Source organism: Jaculus jaculus, chromosome 19 (assembly GCF_020740685.1).
Source record: "Jaculus jaculus isolate mJacJac1 chromosome 19, mJacJac1.mat.Y.cur, whole genome shotgun sequence".
NCBI classification, from domain to species: Eukaryota; Metazoa; Chordata; class Mammalia; order Rodentia; family Dipodidae; genus Jaculus; species Jaculus jaculus.
Window position 1 is genome coordinate 35,625,279 of NC_059120.1, and position 25,923 is coordinate 35,651,201.

A 25,923-nucleotide genomic window follows, 5' to 3' on the forward strand; every position below is an offset into this window, starting at 1 on the left:
GGTGAGAGAAGGGAATGAAGCAGTTTAGAGGGATAATAAGTGACGTTTAGTAAGTAAGCTGTGCTGATAGCAGGACAATAGTTAGTAAATGATTTTCTTTGTGAATGAATGGGCCTGGGCGATGGTAGCCTGTGAGGGAGGCTGCCTGGGTGTGGTTGCACTCTGTAATCTTCCTGTAAGCAGGCGTTTAGTTAGTGAAAATCCAGGATTGGGAACAAAGGTAATTGCTTTCTTCTGTGGTAGGACTGCCTGTTAGGCACATAGGGAACTATCTGTCTATCAATCAGAATATCAGTAACTATCAATATAATCAGCATTCTGTGGTTCATATTTTGGGGTGGAATTCCTGAACTCCACCTCTCAGAACTGATGGGTCCTTAGACCGGCTTGAAGCTGCAGGCACTGCTGAGTCAGGATGAGAGAAGGGCTGCAGGTCCCTCCCAGCCCTCGTGGCTGCATGCACAGAGTGGTGGACTGCTTGTCTCTGGATGCTCCCTGAGTGACGGGGGAGGTTGAGGAGGAGGAGGAGCGGGGACCATTCGTAGTGGAGGTCCCTGGCCACATTGTGGCTGCATCAATCACCTTCTTGTTGAAGAGACAAGAGAACTGACAAAAATCAGTTTCTGAGAGGAAGAGTTGAATTTCAGCTTCCAGTTCCAGGTGGCAGCCCGTCATGGCGGGGAGGCCTGGTGGCAGGAGCTGGTCGTAGCGAGGAAGCGGAGCAGGAGTGCTGCTGCTCGGCCAGCGCTCCTCTTCATGCAGTCCAGGAACCCAGCCATGCAATGGCCCCTTAGCGACTACGATCCGTATAGTCCCTCACAGACAGGTACCAAGGCTAAGCTAAGCCCATAATCACAGGTGAGTGTCAAGTCACCAGAAAGCATCTGAGTTGCCAGTGTGAAAAGGCGAAAAGCAGCGAGGCTGTTCTGGTTTGTGTGCCAGGAGTGCCACTGGCTCTTGTACCAACATGGATTCTGCCTTTGTCTACTTTCCCTTCCTTTAATGAGTCTGTGTCTTTATGAGGTGATTTTAGGACTCACCCCCTTGTCAGACAGAGGGAGGTAGGGTTTAGTCTCCATGAAGATTGGAAGGGTGGGATAAAACTGCAACCTCATGACTCAGAACACTGCTTCTTTTGCGTGAGTAATCCACTTTCTGTGGCTTACTTCCTCTGTGGGCCACTTTGATGAGTTATATGAAAATTAACTTGCTAATAATTGGGTAATAAGCCAGGCCTGGTGATATAGGCCTATACTCTGAGGTACTTAGAAGGCTAAGGCAGGAGGGTCACAGGTTCAAGGCCAGCTTGGGGAATTCAAAAAAATCCCTGTCTCACCAGGTGTGGTAGCACATGCCCTTAATCCCAGCACTTGGGAGGCAGAGATAAGGGGATCCCTGTGAGTTCGAGGCCATCCTGAGACCACATGACTACATAGTTAATTCCAGGTTAGCCTAGACTAGATCAAGACCCTACTTTGAAAATAAAAGTAAATAAATAAATTTTTAAAAAAAGGATAAAGAAAATCCCTGTCTCAAGATATAGGGGTGTGTCTGGGGCTGTAGTGTGTGGTAGGGTATTTGCCTGGCAGGCGTGAGCTCCTGGGCTCAAGCTCTAATACAACAAAATAGATGTATGTGTTTTGTTTTGTTTTATTTTGTTTTGTTTTGTTTTGCGGGGGGTGGGGGGCTGGGAAATAATGATGGTTTTCTCTGTGCATCACCCAATGTTTTCCCTTTAGTAGCCTTGCAAAGACAATGCATGACTAAAGTAAAATATAAGATGGGAAGGAAAGTAGGTTGGTGAAAACAGAAAATGAGAACATTGTTCAGACATGTGAAATTAGGAAGAGGCTGCACGGTGGCCCAGTTAGCCAGCCAGTAAAGCACTTGCGTAGTTACTGTCTTGGTGCTGGGACAAAACATCCAACCAGAAGCAGCTTATGGAGGGAAAGGGTTTATTTGGCTTATTGTTTCAAAGAGACATTTCCTCATGGCAGGGAAAGCATGGCAGGAGCTGTCAGCCAGTGTCACACTTTCACATCAGCAGGGAGGAAGTAGGAAAGGCAAGCTAGTTGAGTGCAGCAAGGGTAGCTAGACTACAACATCCCAGTGCCTGCTTGCAGCAGAACTGCTCCTCCAGCAAGGCCCACCTCTCAAAGGCTCCACAAACCTAAACAGTGCCACCAACTGAGGATCAAGTATTTAAACACATGGATCTATGGAGTATTTTATAGTCAAACCACAAACAGAACCTGAGTTCAGATCCCCAGCATTTACATCAATACCGGCATGGCAGCATACACTTGTAATTCACAGACTGAGGAAGCAGAAACAGGCTGATCTCTGGCCTAAGCTGTCTAGCTAGCCTAGCCTAATTGGTGAACTTCAGGTACAATGAGAGACTGTGTCTCAAAAAAATCAGGTGGAGAGGGAATTTATTTGCTGGATTAAACTTTCAAAATCCACCCCATGTTTGCTCTGTCACTAAAACCAGGTAAGTGTAAATGCCAAAAAAATTGGTATTATAACATAAAACTCTTTGTTTACATGCTTTTGGATTTGTCTGTGGCTTTGAATTTATTGTCAGAGGATACTTTATTGGGATAGTAACAGTGGAACCTGTGTAGTGTGAGGGCTGTACTTCTTGGAAGGCCACTTTCAGATTAGGTAGCTCTGTGACTGTTTCCAATGGGGACCTTCTGTGTTTCAGTGATCCCAGACACCCTCCAGACCACTGCCATGCCCCAGACTCTGCACAAAGTGGAACAAGACCCTCTGGAGCTCAGCTGTGAGGTGGCCACCGAGACAGTCCAGCACAGCCACCTGTCTGTGTCCTGGCTGCGGCAGAGGGGTGGCGAGAGGCCTGTGGAGGTCATTTCCCTGAGCCGAGACTTCGTCCTGCACTCCAGCAGCGAGTATGCCCAGAGACAGAGCCTGGGGGAAGTGCGGCTGGACAAGCTGGGGAGGACCACCTTCCGACTCACCGTCTTCCACCTGCAGCCTTCTGACCAGGGCGAGTTCTACTGCGAGGCCGCCGAGTGGATCCAGGATCCAGATGGGTCGTGGTACGCCATGACCCGAAAGCGCTCTGAGGGTGCCGTGGTCAACATCCAGCCCACTGGTCAGTCTCTGTGATCCTGGTGGTGATTGCAACAGTAAAGTGGGGTTTTATGTGAAATTCGGGATGATCCTGCCCTGGGCTGGGGAATGTAGAGTGGTGTTCAGACCTGACCTTCAAGCAAGTCAAAGATAGGTGCTATACCCCCCTTGCTCATGGTCATGTTTTCTTTACCTACATGGTGACCTGAAAGAATAAGAGATTTATTGAGAGACTTCACAGAAAACACTTTTTTTTAGCTCAACTCTGGGTGTCAGTTCTTATTAACCACAATTGCCACCCAGTTTAATGACATTTTATTTATAGAAGACATTTGAGCCTTCCATTAGAGGTATAAAAATATGAGCTATGGAAATGTTGATTTACACTATTATTTTCATGTTAATTTTTCTATAATGGTGTTGTATAATTTTAACAATGCTTCACATATTGTCACAGCCCCTCAGAGGTTCTGCAAAGTAAATGGTAAGGCATTCCCATGTCCCTGTGAGCATGCCAAGTCCAGTGTACTTCATGGCGCAGCCCTGCAAACAGTCAGACCGTGTGTTGAGGCAACCAGCATAGAGTACCGGGTCCCACTGTGACACTTCCACAAGAGAAGACCTGTGGCACCCAAGGGGATCTGATGTTTTGCTTGGGGCATCATGATGACCCGGCAAGCTGCAGTCCCTCTTGGCTTCTCTTGGTGTCTCCTGTGATCCCCAGTTACCCTCATGAGCCTGCTGAATTCCAGGTTGGGGCTGATAGCTGTTTCTGGTGGCCTTAGCAGGGCAGTGTGTGGTGCGGTGGTGGTGAAGGCATGGGGAGAAAATGTCCTCCTGTGGAGGGTCACTCTCCTGCCATTGGTGAGGTGACCAGTGAGCCTTTCATGATGACTGCCTCTCTGGTGTTTGTCATTGGTCACTGTTTGTCTGGTTTCCGCCTGGCTACTCAGACAGTTGAGAGGAGTGCTTCATCCTCACCTGATAGTCTGCTTCCTGACTCATCCCGGGAGGCCCACCTCTGAGACTCCTGGGTTTTGTACACTCCCAGGTGGAACACTGTCTGTGTTCCTTCAGCTCCACCGAGACAGGTGAGGCCAGAGTGGATTCTCTGGACACCTAGCAGATGTGAGAGGTGTTCCCGCAGGGCTGGGCTCATGAATAGGGAGAGCAGACTTGTCTAGTTTTGGGGCCCTGGGCTTTTTAGCAGTTTCCCAACAGACCTTACCTGTTTCTCACTTTCCTTCCTGGATTGGCTTTAAGATCAGCTTCAAAAGTCTGGGCCACATTTTGAGTTAATCCTTTATATTAGGTTGCATCAGTTAATCTTCTTTATTTTAATCTTACCAATTTGCAATTAGGACATTTTGAATTCTTCCTGTAAATGTATCCCAACTAAGCCAGCAGAGAAAAATTTTAATAGAAAAAAAAAAAGTTAATGACTTCAACTTCACTTTGCTTCTGTTCGGGCTCAGTCGTCACATCTCCACCTTAGGCCCTTTCTCTTAGTCCCGCCCAGAAAACAGTTAGTCTCTGCAGCCCAAGGACTCACCTCGGTCTGTGTAAACAGTTGGCACAGTGACCAAGTGGAAAGTGTTGGGTGCTGGGAAAGCATCTGCATAAAGAGGCCGGGCACGGGAGGGTTCTTGCTGCTGCTTGCGTTTTCCCTGGAAGGCTAGCTGGTAAGACGCATCTAGGACTTCCAGTCGCTCGGCTGTCTTGAGTTTGAGGAGATAGCAGGAGGAAAGCATGAACCCCCAGTTGCTTGTTTGTTGGCCAGCAAAGAAAAGGACTGGATGCTGAGTACTAGACTGACAAAGAAGGTAAAGGCAGCCTGCAGTTATGTGCTCTGAGGTACAGCATGGATTTGACTCTGAACCGGTGGTTTTCAGGCTATTCTTAGAAATTTAGGGACCCGTTGGAGTAGGTACACATACTCATGGACATGTGTGGACACGGGGTGCTGGGTAAGCACATGAGGACCCACATTCACCCCGTTTGCTTCCACCTAATGATCACTATATTGGATAGCCAAAGATTTTTCATGAAGAGGAGATCCCCCTCTCCTTAGCCCACATGATGAAGTTTGAATACCCTTACCGCTGGCAGTTGTGGGGTACAGGATAGGTATAGTGTGTTTTTTTGTTTGTTTGTTTTTTGGTTTTTGGTTTTTCGAGGTAGGGTCTCACTCTGGCCCAGGCTGACCTGGAATTGACCGTGCAGTATCAGGGTGGCCTCAAACCCACAGCAGTCCTCTTACCTCTGCTTCCGAGTGCTGGGATTAAAGGCGTGTGCCACCATGCCTGGCTCAAGATAGATATTTTTAAGTCTGCTTAAAAATGATATTCAATCGAGTATGTAGAAAGCACAACTCTGGGGGAAGGATGGCACGGACAGAGTTATACAGATTGGGTATGAAGTACAGAGACCAGGTAGCAAAGAGCTTATATAGCCAAGGCAGGGCTGTCACAGCCAGGGAGGGAGGGACTAAGGGAAGGAGGAAGCCAGCTAGCTGGGAACTCTGGGCCTGTGACTCCCGTCCTTCCCTGAGCTATGGGAAAGAAGGAGGGAGGCAGAGCAACAGGGACACACAGAGTCTCTTCTTGCCTGGTCATGGCAGCACTGGTTCTCTTTTTGTTTATGTAAGTTTGTGTCAAGGAATCCATCTTGCAAAGTAGGCATTCAGAGAAGCTCAGAGTATACCACCACACATGGACATCTGGAGCTCGGTTACTGAACCTGCCAATGAGGAAGGCTCAGGGGAGCCCATGGTGAAAAATAGGGCTTAGGAGCCAGGGGTCAGGCACAGAGGAGGCAGGAGGGCAAGGCTGCCCTGGGATCAAGGGAGGAGAGTCGTCCTGAGGGCCTGAGGTGAGGGTGGGGTAGGGTTGACCATGGTGCTGTTCGCTGGGTCATTGACTGTGGACAAAGGGCTCAAATCAAAGACTGGAGTCTCAGTTGGCGGGTGTGTAGGCAAGAACTTACTCTGCAGACAGGGATATGGTGTGCTTCTTCAGCTGGGAATGGGGGCTTTGTGGAGCCATGGAGGGCTGCCCATGGTATAAGCAGGGTCTTGGACAGTAGCTAGCCTAGCCTGGGACCAACAGGAAGTCTGAAGTCTGTCTTCCCTCCCCCTGCGCCCTCATGCTGGTGCTCATGTGGAGTAAGTGCTTTTCTAGCATTGATGGTGGATTGTGAATTACTGTACTTCACTTGACCAGAGGTCTAACACGAGAGCAGATGACACGGGCACAGACCCAGCTCGGTGTGTTCATCTAGCAGACAGTGATGGAGTTACAAAACTGGCTGCTTTCTGCTCATGTCTCCCTTGGGAAGGGTAGGTGGTGTGGCAGCTAGCCTGTTGGAGATGTTGCAGATGGAGGCGCTGTCAGGAAGTTTGGGTGATACAGGGAAGAGCTAGTCACTGGCAAGGAGTGTGTGGCCATGTGGGAGGACAGGGCATAGGCTAGTGGAGGCTGCAGAAGAATAACATGTAAGCAGCTCACTGCAATCCCTGTGTCCTCAAGGAACCAGGGTTCTCCTGTGCCTGCAGAGCTGGGGACGGCCGCAGCATGGGTCCCGACGCTGGTGGGATGGCTGGGGCACGCTGCACAGGGAGCACAGCTGCAGTGGAGGCGGCGAGTCTGTAGGGAGTTGAGCTTCATGCACTGTGGTCCCCCTGCCATGCGCCCCGGAGAGCACAGAGCTGATGGAGTCAGGACTCGGGTAGTGATACAGCCACAGCCAGCTCGTGATTCATCCTTCAACCTTCAGCTCCTTTTCTGTTCTCCTCACTTCTGCCATGGGTGCCACTGAGGTCACTAGGTACCCGCTGTGTAGCGCTGTGACAATCCCTGCTTAGGTCATCCTTGGCCTTGTTAGACACTTCATTTGCAAGCGCCTGGTTCCCTTGACCATTTCAGGCTCTTAGCTGAAGTGCGTACTTTCCCACTCTTCCCACAGACGAGACTTACCAGGTGGTAGGCCCATGAAAAGACGCAAGGCTGTTTTATATCCACATCTGATTTTCAGTGTTTTCATGGGGTTGGAGAGAGAATTTCCATATCTTCATCTTTGGATGTTGATTAGGATTAGGGCTGGCACTTAGGCTGCTCTGTAAGTTTGTCTCACAGACCTCTGTGGGGTAAGACTGACAGTATCTGCTGAACACCCTTGTACTGGTGTTCCTGTAGCGCAGTTCTGGGCATGTACATCCAGCCTAACCTTTGCAGTCTGCCATCTCTGATAACCAAGCTTGCTTGCTGGGCCCTTGCAGTTTAATTGAGGGCAGTGTCTGCCTTAAACAGAGCCGTGTTGGTCTAGACAGAGATGGGAAGCATCTTAGACTGCCCAGGTCAAGCTGGGACTCTGATTATATTCATGGCTTCCTCTGAGCCTCAGAAGAGTGAGATTTTCCCTCACAGGAAATGCTGTGGAGCCGCCTCTGTAGTTAGCTTCATAAAGAGGGCTGCGGTGGTATGGCAGCCCAGGCAATGTGGAGAGCTGCAGATCTCATTCGCCCCGAATGCATCTGTTTTGTTTGTTTCCTCAGACAAAGAGTTCACCGTGCGGCTGGAAACAGACAAGCGGCTGCACACAGTGGGCGAGCCGGTGGAGTTCAGGTGCATCCTAGAGGCGCAGAACATTCCTGACCGATACTTCGCCGTCTCCTGGGCCTTCAACAGCTCGCTCATTGCCAGCATGGGGCCTAATGCTGTGCCGGTCCTCAACAGCGAATTCGCCCACCGCGAAGCCAGGGGACAGCTGAAAGTGGCCAAAGAAAGTGACAGTGTCTTTGTTCTGAAGATTTACCACCTCCGCCAGGAGGACAGTGGGAAATACAACTGTCGTGTGACCGAGCGGGAGAAGACAGTCACCGGCGAGTTCATTGACAAGGAAAGCAAGCGTCCTAAGAACATCCCCATCGTGGTCCTCCCGCTCAGTAAGTACAGACACGCCGCATGCCTGTCCTCCCCGGGGCCTGGTACAGTGGCTAGTGACACCTCGGAGAAGTGGCGAGAGAAAGAATAGCTGTGGGGAGGGAAGGCAGAGCCCCGGGTAAAGCTGACCCGCAGGGAGCACAGACTTCTCTGCCTCCTCCAGCCCACCTGCCCACACCCAGCAGCCCGGTGCACAGAGCAGCCGGGGCAGAGGTCAGGCTGGAGGTGGCAGCTGCAGACCTGCGCTCGAGCAGCTCTGCGTAAACCCCGGCCCTGCCCGCTCGGCTTGCAGGAAGTCCAGGAAGCCACCATTTGCCCCTCTGTAGGAATTAAATCCCAGAAGTGGGTGGAGGCCTATCTTAAAAATCTCACATAAGGAAACTTGATTTCTTATGGGAAGATTTTAAATCATAAAGTGCATTATGAAGATTTGCTATCTGGGGTCTTCCTGGGAGAACGTTGGGCATTTCCCTAACTGCCTCTTCCCTGTGAGATTGCATTGTTAATAGTAAGTGGGTGGGAAAGCAGTTGTCCAGGAATGCATGAAGCAATGGGTCCATCCTAGCACCCACAAAAGCTAGGCTATTTTAGAATTTCTCAGTCCTCCTAGAGCATGCTTTGAGAGCTTAGGCTTCTCCAAGGCTGCTCCAGGGGTCTCACTTCCACACGCACTGGTGTTAACTGGGTGGATGGCATCCGTTCCTGGGGCATCCAGGATGGACCAGGGCTTGGGCATGTCATGTCCATATCCATAGCGTCAGAATGTTCTTATTAACCTCCTTTCTCTCCTAGTTCTAATTTGAGTAAAATAATCATAAGACTTCTAGTGCTCTGATTTTAAACAAGATGATAAGGTTATAAAACTAACCTTTAACCTTTCCTCAGCTGTGCACACTATTCTCTCTCAGCCTTGTAATGATTTCCTTTACATTTTTATTTATTTTTTTTACAATTTAAAAAATATCATCTGTAAGTGTGAAGTCAGAAATACAGGAGGCCTGCCACTCTTCTTTCTTTTCTCATCCACAGGATTATTTCCATCACAGTTATTATTTTTTAAACACATGCACACATACCCTAGTTGTCTTGACCTCCTTTTATTTTCATACTTCTCTTGCGCTGTCTGGCATGGTGCTTTGCATAGTCAGTGCTTCCTGAGCGCTTGTTCAATTAAAGTTGTTGAATGTCCATGCTCGTTCCTGTTTTCTTACCACTCTCTGCTCACCTTAACCACGGGCTCTCTACTTTTAAATCTGCGACTAATTCTTCATTTCATGAGGATGGAGTGAAGGGCAGCCACGCTGTTTACTTCCTGTAACGTTTGTACTAAAAGATTTCCCCCAACCCCTTCCAAGAACTTGTTTGATGATCTGTGGCCTGCTATATTGCTTTTCCAGCAGATAACTGGGTAGTTAAAGTTCCCCAGCACCACCAGATCCTGCCCCAAGGCCACTTGGGTAAGTCTGCTAAAGAACAACGACAATCACATTGGTAATGGTGATTATTCCCTGGATTTCAATAGCGCTTTTCTTCCCATGAGCCCCAAGTGCTTCTGCATAGTCTTTTTCTGTGCTTTCACTTCTCCAGGCCCGGTGGAGGCCACTGTTGTATCATCCATCCTGTGAACAACGACGCCAGAGCACCACACAGGGATGTGCCTGAGCCCGTTGTTCAGTTAGTGGTCAAACTTGCAATTGCATTAGAAACATTTGCTTCTAACTCCAGATCCACTGCTCTGCGCTTGGCCTGTACTCCACCATAAGCCTCCTGATTTTAAATTTCATTTGTGAACATGTACTCAGACTCTCATTAGTTCTGTCCTAGTTTTCATTTAATCCAGAGAATTTTAACTTGTTGGCTGCCTTTTTACAGGCCTGGAAACCTTTATCATAGTCATAATGGGCCACCAGCACCAGGTCTGTGTCTACCTGTGCCTTGGCTACCAGAAAGGCTTTTCTTCTAACTGTGGGTTTTCAAGCAAGCAACCTTAACCACTGAGCAATCTCCCCAGCCCTTAACTGTGTTTTTCTAAGCTTGCTCCAGACGGCAGCCCTTGCAGTAAATCGGCCCAAACAAGCACAGGACTAATGTCCTCCAAGTCGTCCTTCTGCTTAAGACACGCAAAAGGGTTTTCTTCCTCGGTGCTGAAGTTGCTCCTTCACTTCCCAACTCTGAACTGAAGGCAGTGGGGATGAGTCCTTTACCTGAAGAGGAATGTTGTTATTAATGATGATTAAAAAGAAAGGAAGGAAGGAAACAAGTGCCTCATCTAATCCTCTCAGTTTCATGACCCCGAGAAGCAGGCACCGTTCGTGTCTCTGCTCTGCACATGAGAAGTTAGGGCTTAGCTCGATTAAGTAAGAAGTTTCCAGAGCTAGGAAGTCGTATACCTGAGCTCCCCTCTTGACCACTGGTGAGGTGGAGGGTGGCTCTGAAGGAGGCTCAGCGTCTATCACTTGCTTGACAGGACTCCTTGCAGGTTGCCCTTCTGGAAACTTGCATTCCCCCCTGTGTGCAGGCTTCTTCTCGGAGAAGCGGGCACCTCTAGAATGTGCGGCATGCATGCTCACTGTGACAGAAGCCAAGGCTGAGCTCGGAGCTCATCTTTGTCTGTCTTCGCCTGGAGGAGACAGGATTGATCCAAAAGTCATTATGTGTATGTGTGTTTCTGGTAATTGGGTGTGCTTCTTAATCTGGGATTTGATTTAATTGATTGGTTTAAAATTACTGTATGCTTCATGTGAGTGGTGCCCAGAAAATTGGATATAAATTGATTATGGCACTGTTTTGTGGTGTTTAATACTTATGGGCCTTGTGAACTCAACATAGGTAATTATACAAAATTTACATATGCACAACTAAAATAAATAAGGTGTCCGTGCTGTTTATAAAAACAAAATTCTTGGGAATAGTAAAAGTAATCCTGCTCATGGTGACTACTTTTTGAAAACGTACTGTGTGCTCTACTTACCTTACAGAAGAAGAAACCGAAGCCTGCCAAACTGTAGTCATTCAGCTGAGTGGCAAAGGCGAGGGGGCGGTGAAGCACAGCCCAGACTTCGGTTGGTAGAGGCACAGGAGCCCCAGAGCTGAGGGTGTGAGCAAGAGAGGGTAGATGCAAACCGCTCGCTGTGGTTTGTCCCTCTGTGTTCGTGAAAGAATGAAAGCTCACTCCCCACACACTCTGTTTAACTAGACCATCCATTATCCACATGCAAGCAAGCTCATACCATTTTCCAAATACTTCCTGATGGTTTTTCTACTTCCTAACATTACCCCTAAGGGCTCAAATGGCGCATTAGCTATAGCATGGAATGGTGGAGGGTTGAGACGCAATAGGATGTGGGACACATTTATCATCATGCTGAAAATCCAACTTGAAAGCCCTAAACTCCAGCTGAAGAGGTTACCCCATAAATTATTTTATGCCATAAACATCACGTAATTGCATTGTATTTCTCAGGTTCTGGCTCATTCTCAGATCTTAGCACCTCATTATCCCAGTCCTCCACACAAAGCAGAGCTCCCATGGTTGTCAGATCTAGAATCCCAGAACCAGCCCAATATTGCAGCGATACGTGTTAGCATGTTTGCAATCCTGAGCCCATTGTCACCATGACTCTGCTTGCACCCACCTCCTGTGGCAGCCACGGGGAGGGCACCCCAGAGACCATAACATCCCCAGCATGGCACTCTCTCCTTTCCCCAGAGAGCAGCATCTCCGTGGAGGTGGCCAGCAATGCCAGCGTCATTCTTGAGGGCGAGGACCTGCGCTTCTCCTGCAGCGTCCGCACAGCGGGCAGGCTGCAGGGCCGCTTCTCTGTCATCTGGCAGCTGGTGGACAGGCAGAACCGCCGCAGTAACATCATGTGGCTAGACCGGGACGGCACCATGCAGCCGGGCTCATCTTACTGGGAGCGCAGCAGCTTTGGGGGCGTCCAGATGGAACAGGTGCAGCCCAACTCCTTTAGCCTCGGGATCTTCAACAGCAGGAAGGAGGATGAGGGCCAATACGAATGCCACGTGACCGAATGGGTGCGAGCAGTGGATGGGGAGTGGCAGATAGTGGGGGAGCGGCGTGCCAGCACCCTTATCTCCATCACGGCTCTGGGTAAGTGAGTGGTGGGACCACCGTGACAGATGCTGCCATGTCAAGCCCTATCCCCTGATTAGAAGCTCTGACATCTCTTGAAGACTTTTATTGAAGGGACCCTTTGGGTAATGTGTGAAGGGTGGAGGGAGCCAGCAGTGGATGTTGACAACTCTGGTGCTTAGAGGCCCCTGGGTGCTGTTATCATTCCTGAGTACTGGTAACATATGTGCGTGGGTCAAGTCGGGATTCTAGTCAGGTTAGTGCCATCACCATCAGGCTCAAGGCCACTGGCAAAACTGTTCAGGGAGCGAGGAGAGGGGAAGAGAGGGGAGGAGAAGGGAGAAGAAGGGAGGGGAGGGGAAGGGAGAGGAAGGAAGGGAGGGGAGGGGAGGGGAGGAGCAACTGAGTGCTGCTGCAAGTGTCTCCTGCCCTTATGGTGTCCTGCCCTGCTGCTCATAGCCCAGCCTTCCCCAGAAGGCCAAGCGTAGGAAATACCACTGAACCCCCATCACGCCAGGAGGTAGTAGAAACTTTCAATCTACCGGGAAACAGGTGAAGACAGGCTGACACATGTGCCCGAGATTATAGCTGTCCAATGTCAATGACTCAGGAACCCAGCACTTCATCTTACCCTTTTTTCAAGGCCTGTGTTTTTATCTGCTCCTCTCTAAGGCACCCACTTAAGAAAGCCATTTCCTCATTAGCACAGAGTGAAAAGATACCTTGAGATTCGCTAAAACCAAAGCTGATTAGATTTACTTCTCACCGGGTTGCTAAAGAGGCTTCTGCCAACATTTATCTGCCAAACACAATCAGTCGATTAAATTTTCAGAGGCCAGCCTGCCACTTTGTGAGGAAGATAGCCTCTGTCAGGTCATCTGTTCGTCAGGAGGCTGATGTCAGTTACCTCAGCAGCTCCATGTCCCATTCCCTGGGGACCCTTATCACTGCTTCCCACAGGTAGGGCTGCTGGTGCTGCTGGACATGCATCAAAGATGGCCTCACATCCTTCATCCTCCATCTCCTGTGAGCGTAGCAAAACAGTGGTTTCCCCAGAACTTCATCCCAAATATGGGCTGCTTTCTGCAGCTACTGTGCAGCTTGGAGTCATTCCTGTTTGAAATGTGCATGGGGGGAGGCCAGGGGACAAGCTCGGGGCCATTCTCAGGCAGACCATCGTCACTTGAGACAAGGTTTCTCATTGGCCTGCAGCTCACCCCTTAGGCTGGCCTAGCTGGCCAGTAGGTCCCAAGGACCTGCCTGTCTCCACCTTCCCAGTGCTGAGATCATAAGCATGTGCCACCACACACTGCTTTTTTATGTGTGTGCTGGGGACCCAACTCAGGTTCTTATACTTGCAAGGCAAGCACTTTACCAACTGAGCTAGCTCCCCAGTCTCAGGCTCACATTGCTTTCTCTAGAAACTTCCTCCAGTGATGCAATTTTCTGATGATTCCAGCCCTTGTGCTAGGCACCAGCATGGCCCTGGGAAGCGAACATGGGGAATTTCTGGGCATCCAGAACTGGTAGTTTTTCCATCCTGGAGGACAGGGGTTCTCAGGGAATGCTTACTCCAGATGGTTTTTCTAGAAGTAGTTTTTGGTGTCAGGTTACCTGTCCACGGAGTGTGGTCCTGCTCACCACACATCTTGCCTAGCAGCTTTCTGAGTCATGCTACCTTGGGATTTTGGGGCCAGGTCTATTCCCCTGACTTTCTCTCTCAGGTTGTGTCTAGTTAAAGCCAGAATCTGGGGAGCAGGGCTAGGAGACCCTGGACTAACACTTTTTTCCAGCCTCAGTGTTTGCCAGAAGGAAACAGACTCACAGAAAGCGCGCTATCGATGCAGTTAGGTATGGATGCTCACTTAGCAGGGAGGTTATAGTGACAGGATCCATGGACAAGATAATAGGAAGAACATGTTCCAAACACCCACAGGCTGTTAGGACTAAGGAGCGCTCGGGCACTGTGCTCCGTCTGTCACTGTGGTGTATGCCTGTCTCTGTCTCCCCTTCAGGGGTGGGGCCAGGAATGCCCTCATGCAGGGCCTGTCGCCCGGTGCCCTCATTCTTATGGAAAGATGCACACAGGCGCCCAAGTGACCATCACAGCCATGTGGCCTCAACAGCCACATAATCTTTATTTAATGATGGGCTTCTGAGTCTCTCTCTCTTTTTCTTTTTTTCTTTTGTCGAGGTAAGATCTCACTCTGGCCTAGGATGACCTGGAATTTATTCTGTAGTCCCAGGCTGGCCTCAAACTCACAACAACCCTCCTATCTCTGCCTCCCAAGTGCTGGGATTAAAGGTGTGTGCCACCATGCTGGCAGGACCCAGAAGGGAAAATAGAGGCAGAGTGAAGGTGATCATTTCCACACGTCACAGTCCAATGGCTACCTGAGTCTATACCTTTGACCACTGTGTTATGCTTCCCATGTGCAGAGCAACCTCAAGAAGCCCCTGGAATGAGGTGCACAGGTTTGTAGCCTGGATGTGTCACTGACTAGCACCATAGTGTTGGGCAGTTTATTTCACTTCTTTGCATCCCGCAGAAAGAAACACGAAGCCTCCCTGCTGCAGGTAGTGTGACTCAGTGAAGGGTGAGAGAGAGTTGACCTCAGGGCTCAAAGATCCCAAACCCATACACGAACCTGACTTAGTATTCCCACCCTGAAGGAACTCTGAGGCATGTGTACTGAGAAGTTAGTATTAAATTCGTTTTGCTGCCTAGTCAGTAAGGTATATGGAGAGGCTCACAGTCCACTGAGAGTCTAGAATCCTGGACTTCAGGCCCTTGCTGCACTGCACCTGGGATGACATGCTACTGACCGTCAGGCTTCCTGCCTGCCGTGAGCTGCTTGCCACCTCACTCCCCTTGGACTTTGTGGAGAAGTAGAGGTTGGTGGCCCCTCGCCCTGTCCCCACCGTCACCACACACTGTAGAGGCAGGGTCAGGTGTGACTGCCCCCTCCCCCTGTCCCCCTGTCCCCACTGTCACCACGCACTGTAGAGGCAGGGTCAGGTGTGACTGCCCCCTCCCCCTGTCCCCCTGTCCCCACCGTCACCACACACTGTAGAGGCAGGGTCAGGTGTGACTGCCCCCTCCCCCTGTCCCCCTGTCCCCACTGTCACCACGCACTGTAGAGGCAGGGTCAGGTGTGACTGCCCCCTCCCCCTGTCCCCCTGTCACCACGCACTGTAGAGGCAGGGTCAGGTGTAAGGGTAGAAGTGCATCCTCCTTGCAGGCAGTAAAGGAAATATGCATTGTGGCTTTTTCTCCCTGTTTTTGCATAGAATCCTGGGATTTCCAGGTATAGACCTAGGCTATGTGTTGAAACCCTGAGAGGGCTCTAGGGTCTCACTCTAGAGGAGGACATAGTGCAAACTGGATTGTACTGGTGCTTCTTGGGAGGACCACGGGCTAGCAAACCAACACCTTTAACAACGAGCCATCTCCCCAGCCCCAGGAGCTGGTTGGAAACTGGTGGATTATCCCTTAGTTTGAAATCTAAAGTAATATTAGCCTACATGTGAACAAAAAGTCAAAAGTCAGAAGGGAGATCGCGAGCCTCTGCTGGGATCACTCCTTTGCCAGTTGCCCATGGCTACTGTCACTCGGCCCCAGGAGAGCAGATTCCTCCCCTGGTTCATTTCTCTGCTTTCCCTGCAGAAACAGGCTTTGCGGTCACGGCCATCTCCCGGACTCCAGGAGTCACCTACGGCGACTCCTTTGACCTGCAGTGCATCATCAAACCCCACTATCCGGCCAGGGTGCCCGTGTCGGTGACATGGCGGTTCCAGCCTGTGGGAACTCTGGAGTTCCATGATCTTGTGACTTTCACACGGGATGGAGGGGTCCAGTGGGGGGACAGGTCCTCCACCTTCCGAACTCGGACTGCCATCGAGAAGGCTGAGTCCAGCAACAATGTCCGCCTGAGCATCAGCCGGGCCAGTGACACAGAGGCAGGCAAGTACCAGTGTGTGGCAGAGCTGTGGCGGAAGAACGACAACAGCACGTGGACGCGGCTGGCAGAGAGGACCTCCAACCTGCTGGAGATTCGGGTGCTGCAGCCAGGTACGTACCGCCGCGTGAGGCCCTCGCCGCTGTGGGGTCTGAGGGGCGTGCTCCTACATGGTGTGGTGAGACAGGCACCTGTGCTTTCCTGACAGGACACGTTCTTGCATGCCATAGTGGACGTGTGAGGGTGCATGTCCGCGTGACAGGGAGACAAGGGAAGAGGGAAGAAATGCGTACTGAGCCCTGGCACTACATCTTTGCTTCCCAACCCTTGGAGAAATCTCAGCGCCACCAGGAGTTGCTACACTTGTGCAGTATCCGTCTGCATGTCCTTTCCTTAAGGGGTGTGGACAGTTAATGTCATACCACATTTGTTTTCTCACTGTGTATTTCCTCCCTCCCTCCCTCCCTCCCATTTGAGGATAAGTTGTGTTCACTAGGACTCTGGCATGTGACCCCTAAGAACAGGACATTGTTTTGCCCAGGCACACAGCACCATTATCATGCACTTGGACTTATGCATTAGTATAGTCCCATGAGCTGTGTTTCTCCAAGTGTACCAGTAATGCCTTTATAGTATGTGCCTTTTGTTAATTGGTTGTTTTTGAAAGTCTCATGTAGCTTAGACTCCTTTGAACCAGCTGTGTAGTTGAGGATGACCTTGAACTCCTGATACGATCCTCCTGAGTGCTAGAATCACAGGCGTGTGCCCCCCTGCCTAGTTCTGTGTGGCGCTGAGGCCCAGGCCCAGCCCAGCTCTGTATTACGCCGTATCCTCAGTTCTAGTGTTTCATTTTTGCTATTTTTTGTTCTTTTCAACCAGGCTTCAATCTGGATCACAGAGTACATTTTGTTGTCCTATTACCTGTTTCTACTCCTTATATCCATGATAATCCTTCAGCCTCCATGTGTGTTGATGTTGGCAGGCAGGCCACTTGTGTGGAAAGAGCCAACTCTTTAACCTCATCTCTTATAATTCTTCAGCAACTGCTACAGTCAGCTTCTCAGTGCTGGGCAGAGCCCTAACAAGAAGCAGCTTATAGGAGGAAAGGGTTTATCCCAGGCTTATAGCTCCCAGGGAAACACCATCAGTGGCAGAAGACGCTGACTCGGTCCCGTAAATCCAAGCACAGAGTGTGAGCAGCAGAGCCCCAGACTGCTTTCCACGCACTTTAGGGCTGGGCTCCAGATCCGCCCCAAACACACCGTGTGTTGGATTTCAGGATGCCCAGGGATCTGCTTGCTAGGGGCTCAATTTTAATAAAACATCTCAAGTCTCTGGGACCATGCATTCAAACTACCATCCAACATTGTGAAAGAGGTTTCACTGTCCCCTGTTTATAAAAAAGAGATCCCAGGAGAAGGGAAAGACAATGGTTTTTGCTAGGTGTGGAAGATCAGTTGTGTGATTAGAATCTCACAGCTCCAAGCTGGGCGTGGTGGTGCACACCAGCACTCAGGAGGCAGAGGTAGGTGGATCACTGTGAGTTCGAGGTCAGTCTGAGACTACATAGTGACTTCAAGGTCGGTCTGGGCTAGAGCTAGACTCTAGGTTGAGGAAAAAAAAAACAAAAACAAACCCATACCATAGAATTTCATAGCTCCAAGAAGGTTAACGGACCACAGGTAGTCATTGGAGGAGACAGGATTTAAAGAGTTGTGGCCCTTTTCTTACATTCTTTCCTTGACCCAGCTACTGTCACAGCCAGTGGTGAAGATGGTCGGACTTTGCAAAAACTTTTTCTTGACTTCCTGACCCACTCATTTTGCAAAGATGATGTGAACTTCATGTGAAGAGCTCCCTTGTCACCCCCACTGACACACTAACAGCTGTGATTAGTGCCCATCCTGGTCACCTCAGATGGCCACAGGGCCATTCTCAGCAATGTGAGGTTAGGTGACGGTAATGTCTGAGTATATCCCTACCCTCGTCTGACCCCATCACAGAGGCGTGTTCTGTGCTGGATTTGGAATAAGCACTTACATAAATGGTGAGACTGTTCCTTGGCCAATTAGAGTTGAACCTGGGCTGGCAGGATGCTCGGGGAGGAGGCTGTTCTTAAGTGGATGTCCAGGTTAATGGAGGGTTAAGCAGGGACCCCATTTGATGTGAGAGCTTGTAGAAGATGCAGAGGCTCACTAGCCTGCCGTATGGAGTAGAGTGTAACTGTATTTTGCTGTCTCCTCTGCCACTGAAGGTCAATGTTTTGAGCAGCAGTGCCTGTCATACTTGGGAAGGTAGAGGAGATGCTGTCTCACCCCCCCCCACACACACTGTCGTTGTCTCTGAATTAACCCCTGCTATTGCTTGTTTCTGATTCTAGTTGGAATCTAAGACTGGAACACCAAAAGGACAAATACAGAATTAGTTCATTGAACATTTCCATTATTTAGATTCAGATTGATTTATGGTGACAACTTTTGGCAGAAGGAGACAATTATAAGAATTATGAAGGGTGTGCTGACTTCTTATATTTTCTCTTTAAAGTCATTCAAAAAGTTGAGAATGTAGATGTCTGTGTTGTTTTGTGAAAGAGGAAAGCCAAGTTCATAGTGACTGGGGCCTTGACAGTAGCCAACCAGTCAGTTACGTGGCAGAACTGACAGGTGGCCTGAGGTAGGTCCTTCTGAGCCTGTACATCTGCCCCCCTTAAAAAAAAGTCTTAGGGAGGCTTTATTAGATTTAGAGAAGGAGAGAGAAGAAAGTGCACAGAGCTCCTCCCCTGTGGGAAGTAGGAGGGGCTAGAGAGCCCACGTGAGAGTAGGGGTACCCCCATCTCAGCCCAGGTGGACTGAGGTGAGGGGCGCTTACCAGAGCAGGGACCTGGAGGTTCAGGAACAATGAGCAGCCAAAAAGGCCGTCTGCCTCCCCCCTTTAATGAGAGAGAGAGAATTGGCACACTGGGGCCTCTAGCCACCGCAGTTGCACCCCAGACACATGAGCCCCCTGTGCGCATGTGCGATTGTGCCCTTGTGTCACTATGCTTATGGCTTATGGGGGACATGGAGAGTCACACATGAGTCCTTAGGCTTGTGTTTTGTGTGCATGCGTGCGTGCACACATGGCAAAGCCTCTTGCTGCTTGCCAATGAACATTTGCATCTGGCTTATGTGGGTGGCTTGGGAATTGAACTCAGGCTGGTAAGCTTTGCAAGCAAGCTCCTCCAACCTCTGAGCCATCTCCCCAGCCGCACATCTGCACTCTCCATTTTACCATCTTAATTGCGGCTTGATAGAAAATAGCCAGAGAGCTTGGAGACCCTGGATGAGCTCTTAGGATTGACTTCACGTCTGGTTACAATTTCAGTGTGAAGTGAGTAGAGCGGTGTTTAGCACTGGGGACATGGGAGCATTTCTGGGCTGGGCTGTCACGGACCTCTGCTTAAAGGTATACACTGATACACTTTATGGCCATTTGGAGGTGGGGAAAGCAAAAGTGGTAGGTGCCAAGACAGCATATGACTCTTGGCATGGCTGAGACACTGGGGAGAGTGCCTCCTCTAAGTGTTACTGTTTCTCCTTTATTAAATATTTATACACTTAGCACTTAATCCCTTCCAAAGAGCACCATGCTCCTTTCTCCTCTTTTTCCTCTATGCTTCATGTACAGGTGATTTTCTCTGAGGGAAGATGTAGAAACAACTGTCCTAGAGACAGTCCTGGATGCTGGGTGTGTGCTGGCTCACTCAGTCTAGTCTGCAACCTGGAGAAAGGTGTCACATTCCTGTGTGATAAACGATCAATGAACACCCCTGTTTGAGTAGCAATGAGTGGGAAATGGAGATTTGAAACAAGGTGTGCCTTAATGAATAGCACTTGGAGTGGGGATATTTTGCCCTGCTTCAAGGCCATGTAATCACTGATTATTTCTCCTGCCTTCAGCTCACAGCATCCTTTACAGAAGAAGGTTCTATTTGCAGGTCGCTTTAGTGTGGCCATCACAGCCATGAGTGCTTTCCATCTGATAACGTAGTTCTTCCTTAAACCAGGCAGTGTCACGAGGGGTGCTGCCTCACCCAGTTACAGAGGTGGACGTGGCCAACAGGGAAAATAAGCTGCCCACTTGTCCATAGTAAGTGACAGAGCCTTGATTCAACTAGATAGGCAGTCTGGCCCCAGAGTCCAAGTCCTAATTTTATTATGCTATGTTCTGTCTAGACAATATACTTATCTTTACTTATTTAGTGTTTTCCTCCTTGGGCATCCTTTGGTACCAAGTGCATGTTGGGGGCACCTGCCAAGGATGAAATGTAGGCCTCCTGTGTTCTGTGTAAGCACTCTACCGCTCCAGCTACTCCCCTTATCCCAATTTTTTGTTTCTTAAAGAAGGGTCTCGCTCTCTAGCCCAAGCTGGCCTGGAATTCAGTATGTAGTCTCAGGCTGGCCTTCAATTTACTGTGATCATCCTTCCTCTGCCTCCTCAGTGCTGGGATTAAAAGCATGTGACACCCCGCCTGGTTCCCAAGGCCATTTTTGTTATTGTTGTGTGTGTGTGTCATGAATGCATGCATGTGTGCAGTTGTGTGCCCCTACATGTGAGTGCTAAGGCCAGAGGAGAAGATCAGGTATTCTTCTCTTACTGCTTACCTGCATATTCCCTTGCTGGTGTCAGTCCCTCAACCTGGCACTGCTGTTTGTCAGCAGTCACAGCAGTTCTTCAGTTTCTGCCTCTTGGGCTGAGGTTACGGAGGTGAATGCCCACCCCAGCTTCTTACATGGCTCTCCGGCCTGAGGGCTCCTCATGCTTAAGTGGCAAACACTCATACCCGCTGAAGCGTCCCCCACCCCCATGTACTTTCATCTGAGGTTTTCCCTTTGGTCTGCCACCTTGATTTCTGGATCCTCTAGCTATTTTGTGGGAGTTGGAATCCAAAGGCATCCTTAGCACTTCCTGGAGATACTGGTTGCTAATGGCATAAAAGTTTACTTTATGTTTCTTTGAATTTCTTGATTTTACATTCTGCCACAAGGTGGCTCTAGGACCCGGGAAGACCAGAGCCCCAAAGGAGTGCCAGCCCTTCGCCACCTGCCCTGTCTGCATGGCTCTGCTCTCTGAGAGCATGAACCCTTAGCCCTGCTCGGCGTCTTCCAAAGAAATGTCCCTTTTCCTACCCTTACCTTATATTAAAGAATAGTTCAGTGAGTAATATTATGCTCAGAGAATCTCGTAGAAACCCAGGCCCTGGTGACTATATGAGCTCAATCCATTTATCGTCAGCTTCTACTGCTGTGATGTCATTTCCCCCAGGAAGGCTCTGTGTGGTCTGTTCTCAGACCCACCCGACATAGCCACCTGCTGATCCTGACCTCAGTGCCAGAACTTGATTCATCAGGCTCTGACTAGATGGTGCGCTTGGCCTGCTGTTGCCTGTCACTGTCCATTCAGCACGGGTGCTTCTTCTTCTGTGTGTACATCTCAGGACGGAGTGTGGGCACCTCTCTCCCTCCTGTGCTTGATATAGCTAGTCTTGTCCCATTGATCGCATACTGACATCCCAAGGGGCATTTAGGAGGGACTTTCAGCCAATCAGCATGCTCCATTCTTAATTCTCAGTTAGTGCCTTTTCTCTTCTAATTGGGAAGCACCACCTTGCTTTCTTCTGATTGTCAGTACTTAGCCCCCTCCAGTTATACATAGCTATTTACAGAGCACTAAGGGAAATGCCAGCACTCATTTTGCAAATGCTTATGGCCGTCTCTTGGTCTGGCTATTAAATCGTGCACATTAAAATTGACAAAGCAATAAACAAGCGTCCAGGAGGACAGGCTCCGGTGGTGGAAGGCCACTGTCAGAGGGTGCGTTCTGCTGGGAGCGCACTGACGGTAGTCAGGATGAATATTTAATGCCTTCTGGATGTAGCCAAATCCGTTTTCTTCTCCTTCTTATTGCTGACCTAGCAGGCTGGGTTGGCTGAGGGCTTTCTTTTGGACTTCCGTGAGTCCAGAGCATGTGAACATTGGCTGTCCTTGTCACAGTGGCTAGCTGTGCCAGCCCTCCGAAGAATGGCCTGGCTTTCTCCCAGGGCAGCCTGGGTCCTCCTGTCCAGTGTGATTCTACGCCTGCTGTGCAAGACAGAGTGAAGGTGAGGACAGGAGCCCTAGGATGAGTCTCAGCCCTCGGTCTGTGCCCCAGTCTCGTTGTCATGGTGACACTAAGTACACTTGTTACTGGTGACAGCCAGCCAGAACACTGCTGTCAGCAGACAGGTCAGGCATGGTGGGCTGTGCCTAGGTTTCTCTTAATGAACTGATTCACCTCCAGACGCTGCTACTTTTCCTTTGCTCCGCCCCTTCTGCACCCCGGTTAGCATGTGTAAGCAACCACTGGGTGTCATTTGCCCTGGTGAGGGCTGAGACAGCAGAAATGGGTAGATCACACAGTTCCTGCCTTATGGTTCTGTCAGAAAAAGGTGCAGGCTTGCAGTAGAGAGCTGTAATCAGGCCTTCCAGGTGTGGCGGGGCCAGCGCAGGGAAGGGCCCCAGAAGACAAGAAGCATGAGCCACCATCTAGGAAACATGTTTGTTACCTCGGGGTAATAATTTTTACAGGATTCATGAAGACTTGTCAGGTGCTGGGAATAGTGCTGAACACTCAGAAAGAGATGATTATATGAAAGCTCTTTTAATAGATAAGAATACCCTAATCGGAGGAAGGAGGACTTTAGATCATGCGCAAATCACATACTCCTTTAAAAAAAAATTTTTTTTTAAATTTATTTGAGAGTGACAGACAGAGAGACGGAGAGAGAAAGAGAGAATGGACACACCAGAGCCTCCAGCCACTGCAAACGAACTCCAGATGTGTGTGCCCCCTTGTGCATCTGGCTAAGTGGGTCCTGGGAAATCAAGCCTCGAACCGGGGTCCTTAGCCTTCACAGGCAAGCTCTTAACCACTAAGCCATCTCTCCAGCCCAACATACTCCTTTATCATAACAACTTGTAAGCTTCCCTTTACTATCCTGAAGTGAAATTCATAACCAGTATTAACTTTATTGTTTTTTTTTTTTTTGCTTTTGGTTTTTCAAAGTAGGGTCTCAATCTAGCTTAGGCTGACCTGGAATTCACTATGTAGTCTCAGGGTGGCTTCGAACTCTCAGCGATCCTCCTACCTCTGCCTTCCAAGTGCTGGGATTAAAGGTGTGCGCCACCACACCCAGCTTAATATAACTGTCTTAATCTTTAGAAAACACAAGTTTTCTCATACTTTGGTTACCTAATGCAGAATAAAGGATCATCATTACCATTATTATTGTCATATTTTTGAGACATTTCCTCTCTATATAGCCAGGCTGGCCTCAAACTCACAATCTTATTGCCTGTCTCCCAAGTGCTAGGATTACAGGCACTTTAAGTAAAACAAAGTAAAATAATATACTTCACTGCGCTCAGAGACAGTGACACGAACCAGGACACACAGCAGTGGTCAGAGGGGCTGTGATTGCTGCCCTTAGCTGCAGAGTGACAGAGAGGCTATGAATGCCGCTCTTGGCTTCAGAGTGACAGCCCTTCCATGCAGTTTTCTGAAGACCTGGCAAATCTGAAGAACACAAAGGACACATGTCTTCTGACTGACAGGTTAGATTAAAACCATGAAAAATAAAAAAGACCATGTTTATAGTAAAAGTAGGTTCTAGGCTTAAAAGCAGAATTTTTACTCATGTGAATGTCACTTGAAAATCATACTGGACACAAGACAGAATTTTATTGTGAATGTTGTCCATCTGTTGTTGACTTTGATCCACTCTGTGTCTGCCTGCCACTTCCACTCAGTGTGACACTGTTGGCATGGTTACTTGTTTCTGGGACCAGATACCTGACAAAAAGCAGCTTAGGGGAGGAGAGGCTTGTGGCTCACAGTTCCCCAGGGTGCTTTCTGTCATGGTGGCCGGAGCATGAAGCCAAGCTGGTTCATCGTTGCGCAGTCAGGAAGCAGACAAAAACAGGAAGTAGGACCAGGCTGTAAAGCCTCAAGGCCTGCCCTGAGTGGCCACTTCTCTAGCAAGGCTGCCCCTCCTAAAGGCTTCACAAGCTCAGACAGTGTCACTAGCAGGGGGCAAGTGTTCAAGCACATACTAAAAACCTGCTTACAGAATCTTCTGATCCCAGGGTCTTGGATGCCCCAAGCAGTGCTCCTGCCCCAAGGAGCTGAGGGCAGGTGGTAAGCTGGTGAGTGACGATGCCTGCCTGTCCTTAGGAAGGTGCCCCTGGCTGGGCTAAGGCTACAGGCTCAGAGAGTCGAGTGTCCTGATTATGACCACCTGAGGAAGAGGTTCTTAGGGGTTCGGTAGGTCATGGTTGTGCAGAGGGAGGACAGCAGGGATCTGATGGGAGTGAGGGACATGGGCACTTTTCATGGCAGTGACTGTGTCTACGGGCACATTTCTGCCCGTTTCCCTGAGAATGGAGGGTGTGTGTCCCCAGCACTGGTCCTTTCATTCTCTCCCAATATCTCTCTCTTTTTGGTTTTTCGAGGTAGGGTTTCACTGTAGTCCAGGCTGACCTGAAATTCACTGTGTTGTCTCAGGATGGCCTCGAACTCATGGCGATCCTCCTACCTCTGCCTCCCGAGTGCTGGGATTAAAGGGGTGCACCACCATGCCCGGCTCTCTCCCAGTCTCTTGGTTCACTTGCTTCTCTCCACTTGAAGCATTTCTCCTGCTCTAGTTACCAGCCTCCTGTGTCGCTGCCATTCTTGCCAGGTGTTTTAGAAAGAGTGGTATCTCCCTCTCCCTGCCACCTCTGCCTTCCGCTTGCTTCGCCACCCAGGAACTGTTGTGCCCCAACTGCCCAGCAGCCACCTGGCCTCCACGCCTGTGGCTCCTCAACCTTGAGTGTGCATCAGGGTCATGGCAGGCCCACATGCTGCTGGGTGCTGTCTTGCCCGCTGAATTTCTGTCCAGCAGGTTCTAGCAAGTTCCCAGGTGAAAGCTGTGCTGCAGTCTCATGAATCTCTCTGTGGAAGCCAGGAGTGGGCAGGCTCGAGAACACTCGTGGGTCTAGTTGCAGCTCTTCTTACTTTGTCCACCATGCCCTTGGTGTACAGAGAAGCTGGCGTCAGCCAACCCCAGGTGCCCTTTCACTTCCCTTCCTCACCTCGTGAATGCCTGCTCACATGTCTCTCAGAGCCTGGCTCAGGAATCACAGCTCTTCAGAGGTTCCCTTTCTTATCACAGCCTGAATTAATTGCCTTTCTTTTAAGAGATTAATCACATTTTATATGCCTTATTATGTGGTTAGCAATGAATGGTTCATAGTTCTTTTGCAAAAAGAAAGCCTTTGAAGAGGACTTACAGGATAAGATACCTGTAGTCAAGTCTTCGAGAATCCTGTCTGAGGAAATAAATGCGTTTGGCACGAGAAGAGGTGGGCACATTGATTGGCTGGAGAAGCAACTGCCATTCTTTGCTGCCCAGATCTGTTTTCTTCTTTCTCACATCTTGACACTCCCCTGTCCTGGCTTGTAGCATGAAAGGATCTCCTGGGATGACTACCAAACGCTCTTCAAGCTTTGACCAGAAGTCCTGTCTGCTCCTGCAGGCCAGGCATCCCTCCCCTTCTTCCTGCTGGGTTCTTCCTGCTGCTGATTCAGTGTGGGGCCCTGACCCAGCCTCAGTCCTGATCATCTTCACGTTCACCACTGCACTTACTGCCCAGGTGTGCTCACTGACACAGCCAAGCCCCGAGTTTCCTGGGTTTGAGTTTCCGTATGTGTGGGTATACATGTGTGGAGGCTGAAGGGAAACCTTAGGCCTTGTTTCTCAGGTATACATACAGTC

The 25,923-nt window shown here is 49.6% G+C and overlaps 1 protein-coding gene across 2 annotated transcripts in view; it reads left to right on the forward strand.

The window, feature by feature from the left end:
• Positions 1–25,923, forward strand: part of Igsf3 (immunoglobulin superfamily member 3) — a 111,630-nt gene that overhangs the window by 62,710 nt on the left and 22,997 nt on the right. The window contains exons 3-7 of one of the 2 annotated variants that reach the window (XM_045138882.1): positions 2,711–3,121; positions 7,652–8,041; positions 9,437–9,496; positions 11,749–12,150; positions 15,800–16,204. In XM_045138882.1, coding sequence (XP_044994817.1) covers positions 2,711–3,121; positions 7,652–8,041; positions 9,437–9,496; positions 11,749–12,150; positions 15,800–16,204 — 1,668 coding nt within the window. The remainder of the gene's footprint in view (positions 1–2,710; positions 3,122–7,651; positions 8,042–9,436; positions 9,497–11,748; positions 12,151–15,799; positions 16,205–25,923) is intronic. The other variant, XM_004667521.2, reaches the window with a different exon arrangement.